Raw genomic sequence first — 20,501 nt, forward strand, 5'->3', positions numbered from 1 at the left:
ATCAGGAGCCAGGAACTTCTTCCAGGTCTCTATGGGGGTGTATGTGCCCAAGCACTTGGGCCATCTTCTACTCTTTCCCAGGCTACAGAGAGCTGGATTGGAAGAGGAGCAGCTGGAACATGAACTGGCATCCAAATAGGACACTCGCACCATAGGTAGAGGCTTAGCCCAGTGAGCCTCGGCACTCTAGTCTTACAGCTTATGGCTGAATACAGTCCCATTCAGTATCCATTCAGTGGACTAAGTACAGATTTTATTCATCACCTGATAGACATTTGAATTATTTCTAGTCTATTATAAAACATGTTGCTGTGAAATTCATGTACAAGTTTTTCTGTGGATACATGTTTATGATTCTCTTGAGTATGTGCTGAAAGTGGAACTGCTGTGTTATATGGTAATTCTAGTCATTTTGTGGAACTGCCACACTGGGTTCCAGAGTGGCTGCACCATCTTACCTTCCCACCAGCAAAGTATGAGAGTTCTTATTTCCCTGCATACTTACTGATTTTTTTCCCCCAAAAGTTTCAGTATTACATTTTACATTTTACTTCATGATTCATTTTGAATTATTTTTTAATGAGATTTAATGGATTTTTTTAACCTCTGGGTAACTAATTGCCCCAGAACCATCTGTTGAGAAAAATATCTGTCTTCCACTGAATTCCTTTTACACTATACCTTTGTGAAAAATCAGTTTGGTGGGCCAGTGTTGTGATGCAGTGGATTTGGCCTCTGCTTACCATGTCCCACATCAGAATGCCATTTCAAATCCTGGCTGTTCTGCTTCTGATCCAGCTCCCTGCTAAGGTTTCTGGGAAGGTAGTGGAATGACCCAAGTACTTGTGTCCCTGCCACCCACATGGGGGACCCACATGGGAGATGGAGTTTAGGCTTCTGGCTTTGGCCAGACCTGGCTGTTGTAGAGTAAAGCAGTAATGGAAGATCTCTCTTCCCCTCTCTCTCTCACTCCGCCTTTTAAATAAATACATTAAAAAAAAATCAGTTCAGCATATTTATATGGGTGTGTTCTCCAGTGTGTGTGTGTGTGTGTGTGTGTGTTTAAGATTTTTAATTTATTTATTTGAGAGGTAGAGTTATAGACAATGGGAGGGAGGAACAGAGAGAAGAGTCTTATATCTGCTGGGTCACTCCCCAAATGACCTCAACCATCGGAGCTGGGCCATTCTGAAACCAGGAACCAGGAGCTTCTTCTGGGTCTCTTACACAGGTGCAGGGGCCCAAGGACTTAGGCCATCTTCCACTGCTTTTCCAGGCCATAGCAGAGAGCTAGATTGGAAGAGGAGCAGCCGGGACTAGAACCAGTGCCCATATGTGATGCTGGCGCTGCAGGCGGAGGATTAACCTATTGTGCAAGAGCCCTGGCCCCACTTTGTGTCCAGTCCCACTGTCAACACTGCACCCTCTTGATTGCTATAGTTAAACAATAAGTCTTGTAATTGGGAAACTGGTTCTTTCTACTTAACCTTCTTCTGCAAAATGCTTTTAGCTTTTCTAGATCTTTTTGCTTCTCTGTGTCCGTATTAGAATAACCTTATGTGTATCCATACATTTTTTTTTTTTTTTGAGTTTCGATAGGAATCTCATGAAGCCTGTATATTACTCTGGGGAAAGTGGATATCCTTGGGCTACAGAGAACAGACTTTGGTTGGGGCTTTCTCTTTCTGTGCCCACTGAAGTTGCTGACATCTTCAGGCTGAAATGTGGGAAAAATGGGTCAAGAAGAAAAACCCTCTTAGGTCCAGAGATCCCTAGGTGGTCTGCCTTCTCCTCCTCTAGTATTTGTTGTACTCAGCAGGGGCAATGAGGAGAGCATGTCCACTCCATCTTCCTAGAAGGACAAATTGTATTTTCTTTTTTGAGTTAACAATAGATACTAGAGATTACTTCATGCTTGTATAAATTACATACTTAATCTGTTTAAATTATTGCGTTGCACTTTATGAATATATATTTTTAACTAGTCCCCTACTGATGAGCCATTTAGATTGTTTTCACTCTTTTGCTATTTTTAAAAAGAGGTTTATTGATTTATTTGAAAAGCAGAGAGACAGAGAGTGAGACAGACAAACATAAGAAAAAAGAGGGACAGAGAGTGAGATCTTCCATCATTGATTTACTCTCCAATACCCACAACAGCCTGGACCTGGCTAGGAACCAGAACTGTATCCAGGTCTCCCCTGTGGGCGGCAGGGACACCAATAACTGCCGTCATCTGCTGCGTTCGCAGGTGCTTTAGGAGGAAGTTGGATTGGAAGTGCAGACTAGCCAGACACGAACTGACACTCTGGTGTGGGATGCAGGTGTTGCAAACTGTGGCTCAACCTACAGCTTCCCCACAAGTCTGTTATTATAAACGTGAATAACTTCATATATACTAGAGACCTTCAAAGAGTTCATGGGAAATGTGTAAAGAAATTACACGTGGATTTCAAAAAATTTTTGTACAAAATAAGCTTATCCTTTTAGTCAGCTTTTCTTTATGTTCACCAAAATTGATGAGAAGAGCCATTTAGGAGGGAAGGTTTACTTCAACTCACACCTCACAGTCCAAGATCGCTTGGCCCATCAGTCGGGCATCTAGTGGAGGTTGGCAGCAGCAGAACCTCTACAGAGGCATGAACACTTGGCAAACCAGGAAGCAGTGAGAGACAGGAGGCATGTTGTTCTTCTGTGTCCACTGTGGTCTCTCTGTAAATGCACCTCAGTTTGATCATGAGACTCCACTCTAGCAACCTAATCCAATGCAATGACTTCCTAAAGGCCTTACCTTCAGACATCATAATTTAATCAAGCCTCTACCTAATTCACCAACTGTTAACATAAGACTTTGGTATTTAAACATCTGTGAAAGTTTGGGGAACCAAATCCTCTTCAACCACAGCATCTAAAATCCACTTCCCATGAACTCTTTGTAGTGCGCTTGTATGTATCAGTTTGCATGAAGCCAGTATGGCCAAAACATCCTGGGCATAGAATTGCTGGGCCAAAGGGTATGTACATTTCACACTTTGATACATGATGATAAATGGCCTTCCATAGAGATTGGTTGTCAGTTTGAATCACCTTGACTATATATAGTTCAAGATGCAATTCTAGTGTTATCTATATAGAACCTTCTAGCATTCCTTGAAAGGTTTTTGGTAATTAGTTGTCCTAGGAAAGTATTTATTCTGATCAATAATAGAACCCTTTAGAAATCTTTATATGATGCATTGTGAAGTGTGTTTGGTATTAGGTTTTATATTCTCAGATTTTCAATGGCCCTTAACTTCTCATTTGGACCTGAATTATGCTCTTGTGGCTGATGATGTTAAGCAGTGCACTAATTAAGCAGTTTCTCGCCATTTAATGGGTCATTTACATTCATAGACATTTCTTTTGGTTTGAACAATGTCTTGTTCACTGATTTATTACCATTTCCAGCCTAAGATTTTCCAAGGGATTTATTTATTTTTAAAATTAAATCAGGGGTGGGGAATGTCTGGCCATATAAGACTCTTAAAATCATTTGGTCTGGCCCTGGCAACCGTGGGTGGGACTTGAAATTCAGTAAATCTATAACAGACTGATTTTTCCATTGATAATTTTGTATGGCCCATGAATGGTGTTATAAATATCCAAATGGCCCTTGGCAGGAAAAGGGTCCCCACCTGAATCAGGCAAACAAGAGTGGTGGATAAGCTTCTGATTTTATCATTTTGAGTGCATTCTTGCTGGGTATTCTACATATAATGGGTACTTTTGCTTTGGATTCTCTTTTTTAAAAAAAGATTTTATTTATTTATTTGAGAGGTAGAGTTATGGATAGAGAGAAAGAAACAGAGAGCGAGGTCTTCCATCTGCTGGTTCACTCCCCAAATGGCCTCAATGGGCTGGAGCTGGGCCCATCCGAAGCCAGGAGCCAGGAGCTTCTTTTCCCAGGTGGGTTCAGGGCCCCAAGCACTTGAGCCATCTTCTACTGCTTTCCCAGGCCATAGCAGAGAGCTCGATTGGAAGAGGAGCAACCTGGACATGAACCAGCACCCATATGGGATGCTGGTGCTACAGGTGGGGGCTTTGACTACTATGCCACAGCGCAGGCCCCGGTCTGGATTCTTTTGCTCATGCAGTGTCTGTGTTATTGTGCATTTCAGAATTCATTCCCTTTTTCTGCTATAGAGTATTCTGTTGTATAAGTAGACCATGATTTACTTATTCGTTCTTTTGTAAAATGGGTTATTTACAGCTTTCGGTTAAAATGAATAGGGCTTTTGTGTACATTTTTGTGCATGTTGTTCAGTGGTTGTATCTTAGTATTTCTTTTAATATCTTTAATCAGGATAGTTTTAAAAGATTGATTTTTTTTGAAAGACAGAGTTACAGAGAGAGGAGAAACACAAAGAGATTTTCCATCTGCTGGCTCATTCCCCAAATGCCTGCAATGACCTGGGCTGGGCCAGGCCTAAGCCAGGAGCTGGCAGTTTCTTCCCAGTCTTCCCTGTGGGTGTCAGGGGCCCAGGGAATAGGCCATCTTCTCATGCTTTTTCCAGGCACACTGGCAGGGAGCTGGATTGGAAATGGAGCAGCTGGGACTTGAACTGGAGCCCACATGGAATGATGGTGCTGTACGTTGTGACTTAAACCACTTTGCCACAATGTGAGCCCCTCAGGATAGTTTTAATCTCACAAAACTGCTGAAGTTTTTCTTTTAAAAAATGTTTAGTTTATTATTTTTTAAGGTTTATTTACCTGGGGGCTGGTGTTGTGGCATGGCAGATTAAGCTGCTGCCTGCAGTGCTGGCATCCCATATGCATAGGCACTGGTTCAAGTTCTGGCTGCTTTGCTTCCTATCCAGCTCTTTCTCAGATGTCCCCTCTTTTCTCTGTCTTAAAAAAAATATTTTTTAGTTATCTGAAAGGCAGAGTGATAGAAGGAGAAAGAGCGAGATCATCCATCTGTTGGTTCACTCCCCAAATGGTCGCAATGACAGGTTTGGGCCATGCTGAAGCCAGGAGCTTCTTCTGGGTCTCCCACTTGGGTCAGGGATCCAATTACTTGGGTCATTTTCCACTGCCTTCTCAGGGCGCTGGATGGGAAGTGAAGCAGCAAGGACTCAAACCGGCACCCATATGGGATGTCGACACTGCAAGACCGTGGCTGTAACCTGCTGCGCCACGGTGCCCGCCCCAATAAATACATCTTAAAATTTTTTTATTTATTTGAAAGGAAAATTGACAGAGAGAGATCTTCCATCCTGTAATTTACTTCTCAAATGGCTGCAATGACCAGGCTAAAGCCAGAGCCTGGAACTCCATCTGGTTCCCAGGGGGTAGCAAGGGCCTAAGCACTTCGGCCATTTTCCATTGCATTCCCTGGTGCATTAGGGAGCTGGAATTATTTGTCTTTAGTTAATTTCTATACAGTAATTTGGGTACTTTTCCCAGTGACTAAGATTTTCTTTCCACAGTTGGTGTCAGAGATGATGTTTGAAGATATCTGAATGACCTGAAAGTATTAGTAAATAGTTATTATTTTACTATATCTCTTGGCCAAAATCCTGGTTAATCAATGCTTTTAGAATTAAAATAATATTTTATATTAAATCCATCATAATCTTAGATATTTAATATTTAGCTTAATAGTTTGAGGGTACTTCAAAAAAGTTCGTGGGCAATGTGTATTATAAAAACTGCACGTGGATTTAAATATTTTTTGCCTCAAAATAAATCTTTTAGTTTCATTTTTCCAAGAACTTTTTGAAGTGCCCTGATGCATTCCCTAATTTTCCGAACCGTGATAAAAAGTTACCAAACTTCATTTATTCATCATTAATTCAGTATTATTTCCTTTCTTTTTTTTTTTTTAATAGCCTTTCCCTCATGTTTAAGTAGTAAAAATTTTACTATTTTTTTCTTTCTGTTCTCAAAATTCCACTGGGGGTGACAATCGTTTTTGCTGATACACAGCTTTATCAGGTATGACTCCTAACTGTCATGTTGGACTCCACAGATGTGTTGTTGAACTTTTCAGAGGAAAAGCCGTCCACATTGGCTCTCATACATTTACTTGAACTGTGTGTCTATCTTACGAACACTATTGGGCTTTAAAGGCATAAAGTGACCTTTGTCTCAAAAGCATGCTTGCCAAATTTGTTATGCTTATGTTTCAAAATGAAGTTTTAAGTGTTTTCTGAAATATTGTTGTTTTATGTCTCTAGCTTCCTCTAGTACTGATCTGTGTATAATTCTCTATGTTTTTCCTGTTTATATGACTAAGTGTTTATAAATACATTTTTGCTATTCTTAGCATATGGTGTATGTGTGTTTTTGGATGGTGCATATTCTTTACTACAATGCATATTCCTGACCAGACTTTTTTCAGAATATGTCCCATGAATACATTAGTCTTAGATGCTGATTGGAGTGGCACAGCAAAAGTCTTCTCTCCTTGAGAGATTCAACATGCACATTAGTAAATTAAAAGTATTGATTTTATGCAATAAAGAAATTGTTTATCTTAGAATCTTCTAGAAATATTTGAGTACAGAACACTTTATAATGCACAGGGATGTTCTGAACCTACTGATCTGAGATATGCTTCCAAAACTATGAGTAAGTTTTTTGGGTAGTGTTTCAAAACATGAAATAAAATTGACTACAAGTGATTAAATTTTCAAGTGGTTAAAGCATTTGGCTAAGTTGTACTCTAGGGTTGCATTTTCTTTCAAAATTACATTTTGAAGCAGGGCATTGATTTTTCTTCCCCCATAATAGTTCTCTTTCCATGCTTTTGATGATCTTTAAGAAGAAATTTTTTTTTTGACAGGCAGAGTTAGACAGTGAGAGAGAGAGAGAGAGAGAAAGGTCTTCCTTCCATTGGTTCACCCCCCAAATGGCCGCTACAGCTGGCGCACTGTGCTGATCTGAAGTCAGGACTTGCTTCCTCCTGGTCTCCCATGTGGGTGCAGGGCTCAAGGACCTGGGCCATTCTCCACTGCCTTCCTGGGCCACAGCAGAGAGCTGGAATGGAAGAGGGGCAACTGGGACAGAATCCGGCACCCCAACCGGACTAGAACCCAGGGTGCCGGCGCCACAGGCAGAGGATTAGCCTAGTGAGTCGTGGCGCCAGCCAAGAAGAAATTCTAAAACTGTAACAATTCTGCTTTTCTGTTCAACAGTTATTTTTTGTTTTTGTAATTGTTTAATTATTATTTTCCTTCCATAAGAATTTGCTTTTATCTTTAAAAAACATATTTATTGTTTCAGATAGCGTGACACAGGAAAGGAGACCTCCCAAACTTGCCTTTATGTCCAGAGGTGTTGGGGACAAGGGTTCATCCAGTCATAGCAAACCAAAGGCTACAGGTATGAATCAACAGGATACAATCCTTGGTAATTTACATGACATCTGATTTCCCACAGTATGAAAAGTATTATAAGTTATTACTCCTTAACATGTAAGTAGACTTTTTTCTTTCAAACTTTAATAGTTAAGTTAAAAATTTTTTATATAGAAAAGTCTTATGCAGATGGTGTTACTTAAGCTAAGGATTCCCAACCTTTCTTAGGTGATGAGAAGTTACTGGTGAGGATCTGTGTCTTTTCTTGGCCAACAATCACCTGTATTTTGAGACCCTGTCCTTGTAACATTTGTGTATATAGTTATAGGGTTGCAATTGTCTAAAATAATTGTATGTGGACAGTATCATATAGGATGAAGTATACTTGAGTGTAATTGTGTAGATTTTGCTAACTGGCAAAGACATGGAACAGATTAAATTCCAAATTACTAAGTGGGAAGTTTTGTCTGTCTTCCAGAAACTACCTCACAGTCCATGTGGAGTCCACAGCTTTTGTGTTGTTGTTGTTGTTAGCTTCCACATACTTCATAGATTTACAGGGTGGTACTTAAGCCAAACAGCTCATTTAAAAAAGTTAAAAAATTTTTGTTAACTCAGGTGTGGGATAGGAGAAGAATATGTTTTCCTTAGTAATCTAGTGAACAAAACTATTTAAGCTTGTTTAAAAGGAAATTGTACTGTAAGAAATGTCATGTGACATCAGGCCCTGGGAAATTTAGAATTAATTGCAGGATATTTAGGGTAATAGTGTGTTTTGTGGTAACCTGTAGATCTACATAGGGTAACTCAAACTTTTCACTCTCTCTTAAATGTAAAGAACCATAGTGTGTTAATTGTTGTGCAATAGATCTTAGTTAAAGTATAGAGCTTCCTGCTTGTAAGTTGAAACAACAAAATCAAACCAACCCAGCTTCTGTGTGGGTTCTGGGTAGTCCACTGCTCTCCACTGGGTGATGTCTTCTGAAATAATACTGAGACAGGCAGTGTCTTCAAATATCCATGACGTAGTTAACTCTTACACTGAATAAATCCAATGCATAAGAAGTAACAGTGCTTTACTTTTTCAGATGTGAAAAAAATTAAACAAGGAGTTTGATGACCAACAAGTCCAAAATGTTTAATTCTTTAGTCTTTTTAAACTTAATTTGCATGTAGATTTGTATATAGATTTGAAGAGTTCTTCTGAAAAGAACTGTTTTAAAATACAGTCGTTTGTCACTTAGCAATGGGGCTATGTTCAGAAAAATGCATTGTTAGGCACTTTTTTTGTGGTGTGAACATCATGGAGTGAATTTATACAAATATGACATGAACATTGTAGTAGGTGTAGTCAATTGTTAAGCAAAATGTTGTTATAGAGCATGTGATTTTAATAGGTGAGCTGATAGGTTCATCACGTGAAATTGGAGAATGGTGATTTTTGACATTTGGAAACAAGCTTTATTTAGCACAGGGAATGATTTCTTAAAGGAATTCATTTAAATAAAAAATGCCTGCCTTAATGGACTCCCGTTTCCCTCCTGTATTGACTCTTGGGCTGAAGAACCTTTATTACATTGCCAGAATGGCTGCCAAGTTGTTAAAAACTGAAGACAATAAGAAAATAGACTGTTTGTATCCATCTGTTGGTTATGTGAACAGTTGTTAAACCACATGCATATTTCTCATATTAAAAGAAAAGCCTATCACTCCATATTGACTTTAATTTTAAAAGGAACTTTTCTTGTTCCATAGGATCTACCTCAGACCCTGGAAATAGAAACAGATCTGAATTATTTTATACCTTAAATGGGTCTTCTGTTGACTCACAACCACAATCCAAATCAAAAAATACATGGTACATTGATGAAGGTAATCTATAATTTTAGTGTTTTTTTTAATTATCCTCTCTTTAACACATCAGAGAAAAATGACTTTTTCATCAATATTTGTAGGTTTTAGAAACTGAATGAATAGAGCAGTCCTTATTAATATTGCTGACTATAATATTGTACACAATTTGAGCTGCAAATTTATGCAACATTTAATAATGTGTGCTTAGCTTGATCTCTTCTCTTTACTGATCCGTGTAGGGGAGAAGCACTCCAGAACCAAGTAAAGACTGCTGTCTGTGTCTTTCTTAGCTTCTTTGAAGCACTCTCTTTTAAAAACTCTAGCTTCCTGCTTCTGGGATCATTTTCTTCAGGTTTATTCCTTTCTTCATTCATCTGATGAACAACTCTGTGCCAGGCATTCTTCCATGCATGGAGGCTACAGTGGCACAAAGAAGTAGACGTGCTCCTTGCCCCTTTTGGTTAAGGAAGTCGTGAATGATCAGTCACTGGAACCGATGGAGCACTGCAGAGTGTCGTGCAGTGAGAGCTCAGGATGGGCTTACTAGAGGAGTTCACCTCGGGGCTCCAAGGGATTCTCTGAGCAACTCACCTGTGCTTAGGTTTGTTAGAAGGCAGCAACGTGAAAGGGGACAGAGACCCTTTTAGGCAGAAGGAATAGCGTTTGTAAACACCCTGTGGAAGAATGGAGCCTGCTGTTTGCCAAGGCCTATGAAGAGCACAGTAGCTAGAGCAGAGAGAGAGGGTATAGCATATTCTGAGATGAGAATGGGGAGGTAAGCAGAGCCAGGGCGTGTGCAGCCTGGAGTGCCCTGTTGACAGAACATGGGGAGCCACTGGAGGATTTTCAGCAAGGAGTGGCATGACTAAATTGGCCTTTTGGAAAGATTTTCCTGGCTGTGGTGCAGACAGTGGATTGAAGTGGGGACTATGTGAATGCTAGGACTTACTGAAGCCTGTTGCAGGGCCAGTAATAAATTGTAGTAGCTGGAACTAGACTTGGGGAAAAAATGGAGAGGAGTGGTTGGGTATAAGAGATACTTAGGAAGTAAATGAAAGGACAGTCAGAAAATGAGAGTCAAGAAAGAAAGAGATGTCAGTGAAAATGTCTGGCTTTCTGGCTTGCAGAGTCAGATGGTGGCAGAGGAAGGTGAGTTGTCTTGAGTGTGTTGAGTTGGTATGCCCTGTTAAAGATGTTGAGTTGCTGAATTGTGAAGTAGGCAGTTGAAGTACAGGTCTGGAGCTTAGAAGAGAGGTAAGAGTTAGATAAATAAACTTTTAGGTTGTGAATAATATTATACAAGGAAAGAGTGGCTATGGGAGGCATGAGTTAAGACTGAACCTTAAGAAACTTAATGGTTGGGTTTGAAGGAGGAAAAGTCATCGAAAGATACAGAAAAAGTGACAAGAGGGATATGGGGAAGATGCTTTTGAGTCAGGAAGCCATGGAACAATTGGGCAGCAGTACTGACTGCTCTTGATAGGCCAGGTAAGGTGAAGACCACACAGTGCCCTGTGGAGTTAGCACCCAGGGCCATTGCTGACCTTGGTCAGTTGTGTCAGACGACTGGAGCATGCCAAGGGTAAGAAGTGAAGAAGTAGAAAAGTGAGTCCAACTGCCTAAAATAGGAATTGGGCCATCATCCTGGACTTTCTCTCTCTCTCATTAGTCATAAGTAATCATCACAAAGTCCTCTGGATTTCCTCTCTTCAGTATTGCTAGAGTCATTCCCCACTTCATTTCTGCCTTAGTCTTATTTCTGACCCATGGCTGTAGTTCAGATCCTTCATTTCTTCCTGTATGGATGAATGTAGTGGCCAAACCTGTGTTCCTGCCACAGTCTTGTTCTTTTAATTTTTTTCTGACCACTAACTGTCAGCAGCAGCATCCTATCTACCCTCATCATCATTGCAACTGACATTTCCTGAGCACTAATGCATTATTGTATTTAACCCTTACAGCACTTTTATGATCTTTGTAGGTATTCATTTACTGTTTTGTCATCGTTAGATAACTTGCCTAAGGTCACAGGGCTGTGGTAGTGAAGTCAGTCAGTGTTCCAACCCAGGTCTGTTTGACACCCGAGCTCATGCTTGTAATCACTACACTATAGCTCTCTTCATTTTCCTATCTGAGTGCCTTTTCTGAAGATGTGTTTCCTCATGCCTCTCCTTTGCTTAGTATGTATTAGTATTTCACTAGCACTTGAAGACAACATTGAGCTTTCTTTCTTTGACATGTTAGACTCTTGCAGTGTAACCCTGACTCATCTCTGTCATTTCCCCTGAACTTGGGCCATCTTGGGATACACACCGCCGTCTCTTTTTGTGCTACCCAAAGTCCTTTCTGCTCTTCCATCTCCACTTACTTCTATTCACCTCTTAATTCACAGCCTGTTAGTTTACCCAGAAACCCTTGCCTTTCCTCTCCCACTTCTCCTAATTTAGGCCATGTATCATCAAAGTGGTTTGTTTACTTGCCTATCTCATCTGCCACATTATGTCCTAATGTTTGCACAGGCTTAGTACCTAGCAGATCTCCTAACCGTGTTTAAGCTAAATGAAAATAAGAATGTGAGAGTACTGTAGTGACTTTGTAGTGATCATATGGATTCAGTTACAGAGTACAACACATCCAACAGTGTAATGGTGAAAATCTGCTGTTAAGGAAGTTCAGCTTAGATACTCACATGGGAAGTGATTTTTGTCTTCTCCCTGCTTTCATCTCTACACTGAGTGGAGCAGTGAAGATAGGCAGCCAGGCCTTTACATCTCGAGAATTCTTTGTAGCCAAGAGCAGGCGGCTAGGTAAGCTGGTGCTGCTTTCCCCAGGAAGCTCCTGTCTCTTGATAGACTGCTGTTGTTAAGATGTGGCCTGAAACAAACAACCAAAACCCAAACAAGCAAACAAAAGGTGTGGCCCGTGTGTTAGTAGGTACCAGAGTCTAAAAATTCTCCTGGAGTGTGTCTGGCACAGTCCATTGGAGAATCACAGGCCTGCCCTCTTGCCTTGTCCTGACTGGCACATTTGGTGATGCTTTTCCTGTGTGGTGATTTCTTTCTAAGGAAATAGGTTTTTCGTAATCTGGGTAATGTCATTTCTTTAAGTGAATGCTGTTTATTTTGTCTTTCTTGTAAATACAGATTCTGTATTGTAGGGGAATATTCCTAACCTCTTGATTCTACTAGAAACTGGTCTAATGCTGCATAAGAATTTCATGAAATAATAGTGATCCTAAAAGACCCATGTGGAACATGGAGTAGGCCTTCATTATTAAGTTTGAAAATTGAAGCAATTTAGATGTAAAAGAACATTATTTCTGTAGTTAATTTTACTTACACATTTAAAAAGCTTTTCTTTGTAACATTTGGTTCATTTTATCACTTTTTCTTTTACAAATATTTGCTTGGATTAGTGGTTATACCAAGTGTTATGGATTCAGTTGTGGAAGACAAAGCTAACAGTCACTGTGCTTATAGTGGGGAAATAGTTGATTGTGACCTGTGCAGAGGAGGAAATGAGCAACATGGTAGCAACAAGGTTGGGTTGGAAAAGACTCTTGGAGGAAAGGTTTTGGGCTGAGATCTAATGTGAGTCAGAACCTGCCAGGAAAGAGCTTGGAAGAGCATTCCAGGTAGAGGAAGTAGTGTAGGCAAAGGCCTGGAGGCGAAGGTGCATTGGAGAAACACAGGAAGTAGGCCAGAGTGGCTGCAGCATTGTAAACAAGGAAAAGAGTGGTGAGAAATGAGTTTGGATAGGTGGGTAGGGAGCTAGTTCATCCAGAATCTCATAAATCTAGATAAAAAATTAGTACTTACTCTAAGAATATCACAAAGCCGTTAGATGGCTTTAAGCCAGAGAATGATAGACTGTCACCTAAGATCTTTACATTTTAAAAAGATTTGCTAGCTGTTGTATGATGAATAGATTGGAGGGGGACAAGAAGGGAGGCGTGGGGACCTGGTTAGATGCTGGTTAAAGAGTGGAAGATAATGGTACCCGGATTAAGGAGATGCTGGTTGATGTTAAGAGAAATGGACAAATTTCAGATAGAACCAACAGTACTTGCTATACAGATTCAGGTGTTGGACCTGGGGGATTCGATTTGAGAAAGGGTGAAATAATTTTTTAAATGTTAGATTAAATATTATTACTAAAGAACTTTAAGTAAGCAAGGTATAAAAAACAGTAGGTTTAAAGTGCAGTTGATATCCATGTAGGTACTGCTCAGTTTAAGAAAAAGACCTTTATCGTTACCTTTGAGATCCTCTGGTGTCTTCCTAGTCCCGTTGTCATCACTCTCTCCTCTGAGCTCCCATCATCTTAAATTTGATGTTTTATGATTCTCTTGTTTTGCATCACAGTCCATCACTAAGCTTTGTGTACCTAAACAGTATGCTGTTAGTTCTTTGTGATTTTGAGCTTTATATACAAGGAATCACATTGCATTCAGTGTTGTTTAATTAAGTGCCTCCCTTAACATGAAGTTCCTTTTTTTTTTTTTTTTGACAGGCAGAGTGGATAGTGAGAGAGAGAGAGAGACAGAGAAAAAGGTCTTCTTTTTTGCCGTTGGTTCACCCTCCAATGGCCGCTGCGGCTGGTGCATCTCGCTGATCTGAAGCCAGGAGCCAGGTGCTTCTCCTGGTCTCCCATGCGGGTGCAGAGCCCAAGGACTTGGGCCATCCTCCACTGCCTTCCCGGGCCATAGCAGAGAGCTGGCCTGGAAGAGGGGCAACCGGGATAGAATCCGGCGCCCCAACCAGGACTAAAACCCGGTGTGCCGGCGCCGCAAGGCGGAGGATTAGCCTGTTAAGCCATGGCGCCGGCCAACATGAAGTTCCTAAGATTCATCCAAGTTGTAGTAGGAATATGTGATTGCAAATTTCTTCATTTTCATTACTGTATCGTATTTCATGATATGCATATACCATAATTTAATTATCTATTTTGCCATTGATAGACATTTGAATTGTTTTTATCCTCTTGCTGTTATTATCAGCTGTTATTAATGTTCTTACATGTGTCTTGGGTATGTAACTAGGAGTGGTGTCACTGGGGTGTGGGATGTACACATCTTCCCTTCACTAAATGACACCAAACTGTTTTCCAAAGAAGTTATATTGGTTTGTACCCTGATACACTTATAAACAGCAGGATCTTATTTCTCTCATTTGTGGAGTCCAAGATAAAGGTGCCTGCAGCCTTGATGTGTGGAGGGGACCTGCTTTCTGGTTCAGCGAGGACCACCTTTTTGCATGTCCTCACTGGTGGAAGGGGCAGGGGAGTTCTCTGTGCATCTTTTAAGCGGGTCCTAACGTCGTTCATGAGGATCTCTTCTGTATGGCCTGTTTACCTCCCAAAGACCTCACCTCCGAATGGCCTTGCCCTGGAGATTAGCTTTCAGTCTGTGAACTTAGAGGGCCTGCGTGTGCGGTCTGTAACGCACGCCCATCCGTGTTGTGTGAGAGTATCAGTTGCTTCTCATCCTTACCCACAGGTGATATTCTAAGCCCTTTATTTTGAACTGATATCTCATGTTGGTTTGGTTTTCATTTTTCTATTGATTAATGAGGACAAGAATAATTTCATTGATTGTTGGCAATTTGGATGTCTTCTGTGAATTGCCTTTTCAAGTTTTTTTGGTCTATTTTTCTTATTGATTTATAAACTTTTTTTTTTTAAAGTTTCAGTCCTTTGTCTCCTATTATGTATTGCAAATATGTTCTTGTTTGTTGCTCAGACTTTCACTCTTGCTCTGCCGCCTTTTAATGAGCAAGGAGTTCTTAATATCATGTGACCATATTTTTCAATCTTTTTGTATAATTTGTATTCACCTGTTTAAGAAATTTCTCTTTACCCTGAAGTTACCGTTTTCCAGGTTTGTGATGTTCCCTGTCACATTTGTTTTAAAGCCATCTGGGGCTGACTTGGTGCAGATTATGAGTAGGATTCTATTTTACCTTTTGGAAAACATCAGGAGAACCGATGATCTCAGTTCTATTCACAGCTCAGCCTTCCCCTGACCACCTGCAGTGCCTGCTGGCAGATGTGCTGGTTATTTTAAGGGAGCACCTTTGGACTATGGCTCTCCTTACGGGTGTTTGCTTTCTGTTTTTGTGTTTCTTCTGGCTTTGAGCTTTTTAATATATCTGTTTTTCATTCATTGATGTTCTTTTATTTATTCTTGCTTGCTTTGGGGAGCATTTAAGTCTCGTAACTTTTTCAGTTCTATGCTGAATTCTTTAATGTTTAGCTTTTTTAAAGATAAACTACTTAGTCTGTAAATGTCCTTTATAAGTGTTGCTTTAGCTGGGTCTACAAATGTTTTTTCTTTCCTTTTCCATTTTCTTTTTTCTTTATTTTTATAAAGTATTATCATTTGTTCTTTGATCCATTAGTTATTTAGAAACATTCATTATTTTTTTGCCATCATTTTGCACTAATTTCTAACTTTTATAATGGACAGCAAATATAACTTACATGATTCACTACAATCCTACATTTTGTTGGCTTGAACAATTGCATGTCATTTACTGAGATAGAAAAGTGTGATGATTGGGCAGAGAAGCAAGAACACTGGTTTGGAGAGAAGTTTGCGATGCCTACAAGAATCCTAGTAGAGAGGCCATGCGGGCAGTTGGACTGGCTCTGTCTGTTAATTTTCAGAGATGTAAAGCAGATTTCCTCTTCTCAAATGAGCTTCTCTAACTGAGAATACTCTCTCGTAGTTGCAGAAGACCCTGCGAAGTCGCTCACAGAGCTCTCTCCAGACTATGGCCATTCTTCGCCGCCCCTGCAGCCTCCCTCCATGAACTCCTTATCCAGCGAGAACAGATTTCACTCCTTACCGTTCAGTCTGACCAAGATGCCCAACACCAATGGAAGCATTGGTCACAGTCCGCTTTCTCTGTCCGTTCAGTCTGTGATGGGAGAGCTAAACAATGCCCCTGTCCAGGAGAGCCCACCCCTGCCTATGTCTTCCAGCAACTCGCACGGTCTAGAAGTGGGCTCACTGGCTGAAGTGAAAGAGAATCCACCCTTCTATGGGGTAATCCGCTGGATTGGTCAGCCTCCAGGACTCAATGAAGTACTAGCTGGACTGGAACTGGTAATTTAATTTGACCTAAAAATTGCAATTCTTTTCTATATGAGGTTTTGTGTAGATTTTCCCCTACTAGATGTTTTTGGAAAACTGTTGTATTTGTAAAAAAAAAAAAAAAAAAAAAAAAAAACCTATAGAAAAATGTTGTGACTGTGCTGCCTAAATTCCCTTTGCTACCCACAAAGCTGCTGCCTCAGTTGTTCCAAATGCTGGGTGATCTGTGTTCATGGAAGGAAAGTGGACTTTTAGGCTAGAGTATTTTGGCTCCTTATGGCAAACAGAACCCAGTAAAGGAGGCAAATATGTTATCAGCTTTTCTGTTTTTTTTTTTCCCCCCTCAGCCTCCCTTCCCCAATATGTTTCAATAGTTCTATCAGTGACTTTAAAATTAATCACAGTTTTCAGAGATCTTTGGAGATCTTTGGTAGAGGGAAGGATTTTCCTCTGAGAGAACAGGGAAGCGTGTTGTTTCCTATTTCATAATGCAGAGAGGAGGATGTGAGTACATTTAACTTCTGCCTAAATCTATTTTTTACTTGTTTGTTTCTATTATTAATAATATGTATTTACTTATTTGAAATACAGAGTAACAGAGGGAAGGAGAGAGAGAGAGAGAGCGAGCGAGAGAGAGAGAATAAGCTCTTTGATTCTCTGATTCATTCCCCAAACAACTGTACTGGCCAGGGCTGGACTAGGGTAAAACTAAGAGTCAGGAATGCCATCTGGGTCTCCCATCTGGGTGGCGGGGCCCGGGCACTTGGACATCATTTGCTGCCTTCCCAGGCACATTAGGAGGAGGCTGGATCAGAAGCAGAGCAGCCAGGACTTGACCTGGCACTCTGATATGAGATGCCATTGTCACAGGTGGCAGCTTAACCTGCTGTGTCGCAATGCTGGCCCCATGTGTGTTATTTTTTGGATAGAGAGGGTTGTTAAAGCAATTGGCTTTCTTACATCTTCTCCCTTATTTTAATACTTGTGAAAATGGTACCGGAAAGTCAGTTAATCAAAGGAAGATTTAGGCTTATATTCTGAAAGGAAATATATTGAGGTCTTCCTGCTGGGTCAAGGAATGGATTAGCTGTGGGCTGAAAGCACTGATGAGTGAACCCCGCTTCCTGCCGTCATTCTTAGTAACAATGCGAAGAGGGGATTCCAAGAAAGAGCAACCTAGAGACAAGTGTTGGAAACTTGACTTGTTTGTATACTGTCTGGCCAGATGCAGCGTGAGGCATGTGGAAGCTTTTGTTTTCCAGGAGGACGAATGTGCAGGTTGCACAGATGGAACCTTTAGGGGCACGCGGTACTTCACCTGCGCCCTGAAGAAGGCGCTGTTTGTTAAACTGAAGAGCTGCAGGCCTGACTCCAGGTTTGCATCACTGCAGCCCGTCTCCAACCAGATTGAACGCTGTAACTCTTTAGGTATTTGGATGCTCTTCCTTTATTTGCTATCCTGAATGATGCCAATTCTATTTTTTTTTTTAAGATTTATTTATTTACTTTAAAGTCAGAATTACACAGAGAGAAGGAGAGGCAGAGAGAGAGAGAGAGAGAGAGAGAGAGAGAGAGAGAGAGAGGTCTTCCATCTGTTAGTTCACTCCCTAATTGGCTGCAAAGGCTGGAGCTGTGCCGATCTGAAGCCAGGAGCCTAGAGCTTCTTCTGGGTCTCCCATGCAGGTGCAGGGGCTCATCTTCTACTGCTTTCCCAGGCCACAGCAGAGAGCTGGATCGGAAGTGGAGCAGCTGGTACTTGAACTGGCACCCATATGGGATGCTTGCACTGCAGGTGGCAGCTTTACCAGCTATGCCACCGCACCAGCCCCGGCGCCAATTCTAATCTCACAGCACGTTGCATTAGGTGATGGTGTCTACATGATTACTTCATGTAAACAAAAGTTAGTTATTGTAAGAGGGGACATTTGAAAAAAAATGTTAATTTGGGAAAGTCGGACTTAAGAAAAAAAAAAACAGTGGGGATTACTTTTTACTACTGCCTACAGCCATCTAATCTTCAGTAATAGAGAAAAAAGAAGTTGAAATGTCACTTTGTTTTTGGCACTGACTTCTCTGTCAGTATGTTGCTTAAGAATATCAGTAAACATGTCCCGTGAAGACATCACTGTTGGCACTGGGAGCTTCAGGTGGGTGGCAGGGGATGGTGCTCCTCATCACTTGTCCGGGGCAGCAGGTCTCGCTGCTGTGCCTTCCTGGTTCTGGACTGTAGTGGTGAGGTGTCTTGTGGGTTGAGCACGTGTCAGCATGACAGCCATCATTGTGAAGGATGCTTTTCATTATGTTGAAAGCATATTTTGAAATTTTTTATTTTTTCAGACTGGCAGCATCTTCAGGTACATGATAAAACATTTGGGAAACAAGTATTTTAGTGGCCATATGCTTTGCATGTTACTTAGTATCATTTTTTTAAATTGTAGAAGAAGTGAGGTTGAAAAACAGCATTTTCATAAGCCACGCTGAATAGCAGTTTGCCAAAGCCTACTGTAAAAGTTAAGACATGGATTTTGCATCAAAATACCAAAATATATATTTTAAATCAATAAATATATGTGGGATGCATATTGTATAGTAATAGTTTTATTGTACATCTTGTAATGTGATAGTTTAAAAGAATTCTTTTCCATTTCTTTTTCTTTCAGCATTTGGAGGCTACTTAAGTGAAGTAGTAGAAGAAAATACTCCACCAAAAATGGAGAAAGAAGGTTTAGAGATAATGATTGGAAAGAAGAAAGGTATCCAGGGCCATTACAATTCTTGTTACTTAGACTCCACCCTATTCTGGTAAGTTTAAAAATAATGCAGTGGGTACACGTAGTCCCTGGGGGCAGGGACTGTACGTGTGGATGAGTTTGTGTGTGGGTGCATGTGTACATGTGACAGAATATGCAAACTGGCTCTGGTCGACTGGAGTTCAGGAAAGAAAGGTAGATTTGCTTTGCATGGTACTGTACTCTGTGGAAGCAGTTGAATGTTGTCTCATGTGCCTACATCCAAAAACGAATATAAAAAAGAATGTAGTGACTACTGAGGGAGGCGAATGCGAGCATAAGTGGAAGGATGTGGGAAATCTGTGACTGAAGAGAGTAAGTACAGACTGTCTGCATACTTATCAAACATGCTTGCAGTGAGCCATTGGTGGATAGATACCATATTTGTTGTAGGAGGCAAAGGCAATCATAACAATTACTGTATTTTAAAAAATTGGTTTCTGTGAAAGTACTGTCACCTTCATATATATAATTTTCTTCCAAAGTGGATCAACTTGGAATCTTTAGGCTTTTTTTTTTTTTTTTTGACAGGCAGAGTGGATAGTGAGAGAGAGAGAGACAGAGAGAAAGGTCTTCCTTTTTGCTGTTGGTTCACCCTCCAATGGCCGCTGCGGCCGGCGCATCTCGCTGATCCGAAGCCAGGAGCCAGGTGCTTCTCCTGGTCTCCCGTGTGGGTGCAGGGCCCAAGGACTTGGGCCATCCTCCACTGCCTTCCCGGGCCATAGCAGAGAGCTGGCCTGGAAGAGGGGCAACCGGGATAGAATCCGGTGCCCTGACCGGGACTAGAACCCAGTGTACTGGCGCCGCAAGGCGGAGGATTAGCCTGTTAAGCCACGGCGCCGGCCGGAATCTTTAGGCTTTGAATATTGAGCTCTGAGGCTTGCCCACTATCAGTTAGATTGAGTGTGGCCTGCCAGCTTTGTCCAGCTCTGTTGTAGCAATTGGGAAGATAATAGAGGATGTTACAGGACAAAGGTAGGAAGAATAGAACTGGTGGGCCATTCTGATGGCAGGATAGTTTCCCTCAGATGTATTGATAAAAATAAGCTCTATAGCACTGAGATGCTGCTTAGATTTTTCTGGAAAAAAAAGTCTGTTTCTAGCTAGATGTTCTTTTTCTTTGATACCTGCAAGTTAATGCTGTTAGTCATTCACAAGTGATTTTAGCATTTAAGAAAAATTAGATCTTTGCAAAGGACTTGGAGTGAGAGAAGTGTGATATTGAATGTTGTTTGCCATGGGAAGAAGTTTCCAGCTTCCTTCTGTGTTGTCTGCAGCTTGACTCAGGTTTGTGACTCTAACTTTAGCAGGCAAGCTTGCTTTTTTAAAATACTGCAGGTAAGTTTACCTTCTTCAAAACTTTGCCTTTTCAGTATTAGCATTCCCTTTAGTCTGGAGGATCTCAGGCCCTGAAGGTGG

The 20,501-nt window shown here is 40.9% G+C and overlaps 1 protein-coding gene across 4 annotated transcripts in view; it reads left to right on the forward strand.

Moving 5' to 3' along the window:
• The window catches only part of CYLD (CYLD lysine 63 deubiquitinase), a 67,029-nt gene that overhangs the window by 25,255 nt on the left and 21,273 nt on the right, over nucleotides 1–20,501 (forward strand). For 3 of the 4 annotated variants that reach the window (XM_062176066.1, XM_062176064.1, XM_062176065.1), the window contains 5 exons: nucleotides 7,270–7,368; nucleotides 9,099–9,215; nucleotides 15,926–16,305; nucleotides 17,556–17,721; nucleotides 18,954–19,095. In XM_062176066.1, the coding sequence (XP_062032050.1) occupies nucleotides 7,270–7,368; nucleotides 9,099–9,215; nucleotides 15,926–16,305; nucleotides 17,556–17,721; nucleotides 18,954–19,095 (904 nt within the window). The remainder of the gene's footprint in view (nucleotides 1–7,269; nucleotides 7,369–9,098; nucleotides 9,216–15,925; nucleotides 16,306–17,555; nucleotides 17,722–18,953; nucleotides 19,096–20,501) is intronic. The other variant, XM_062176068.1, reaches the window with a different exon arrangement.

This window comes from Lepus europaeus, chromosome 19, assembly GCF_033115175.1.
Source record: "Lepus europaeus isolate LE1 chromosome 19, mLepTim1.pri, whole genome shotgun sequence".
Lineage (NCBI taxonomy): Eukaryota > Metazoa > Chordata > Mammalia > Lagomorpha > Leporidae > Lepus > Lepus europaeus.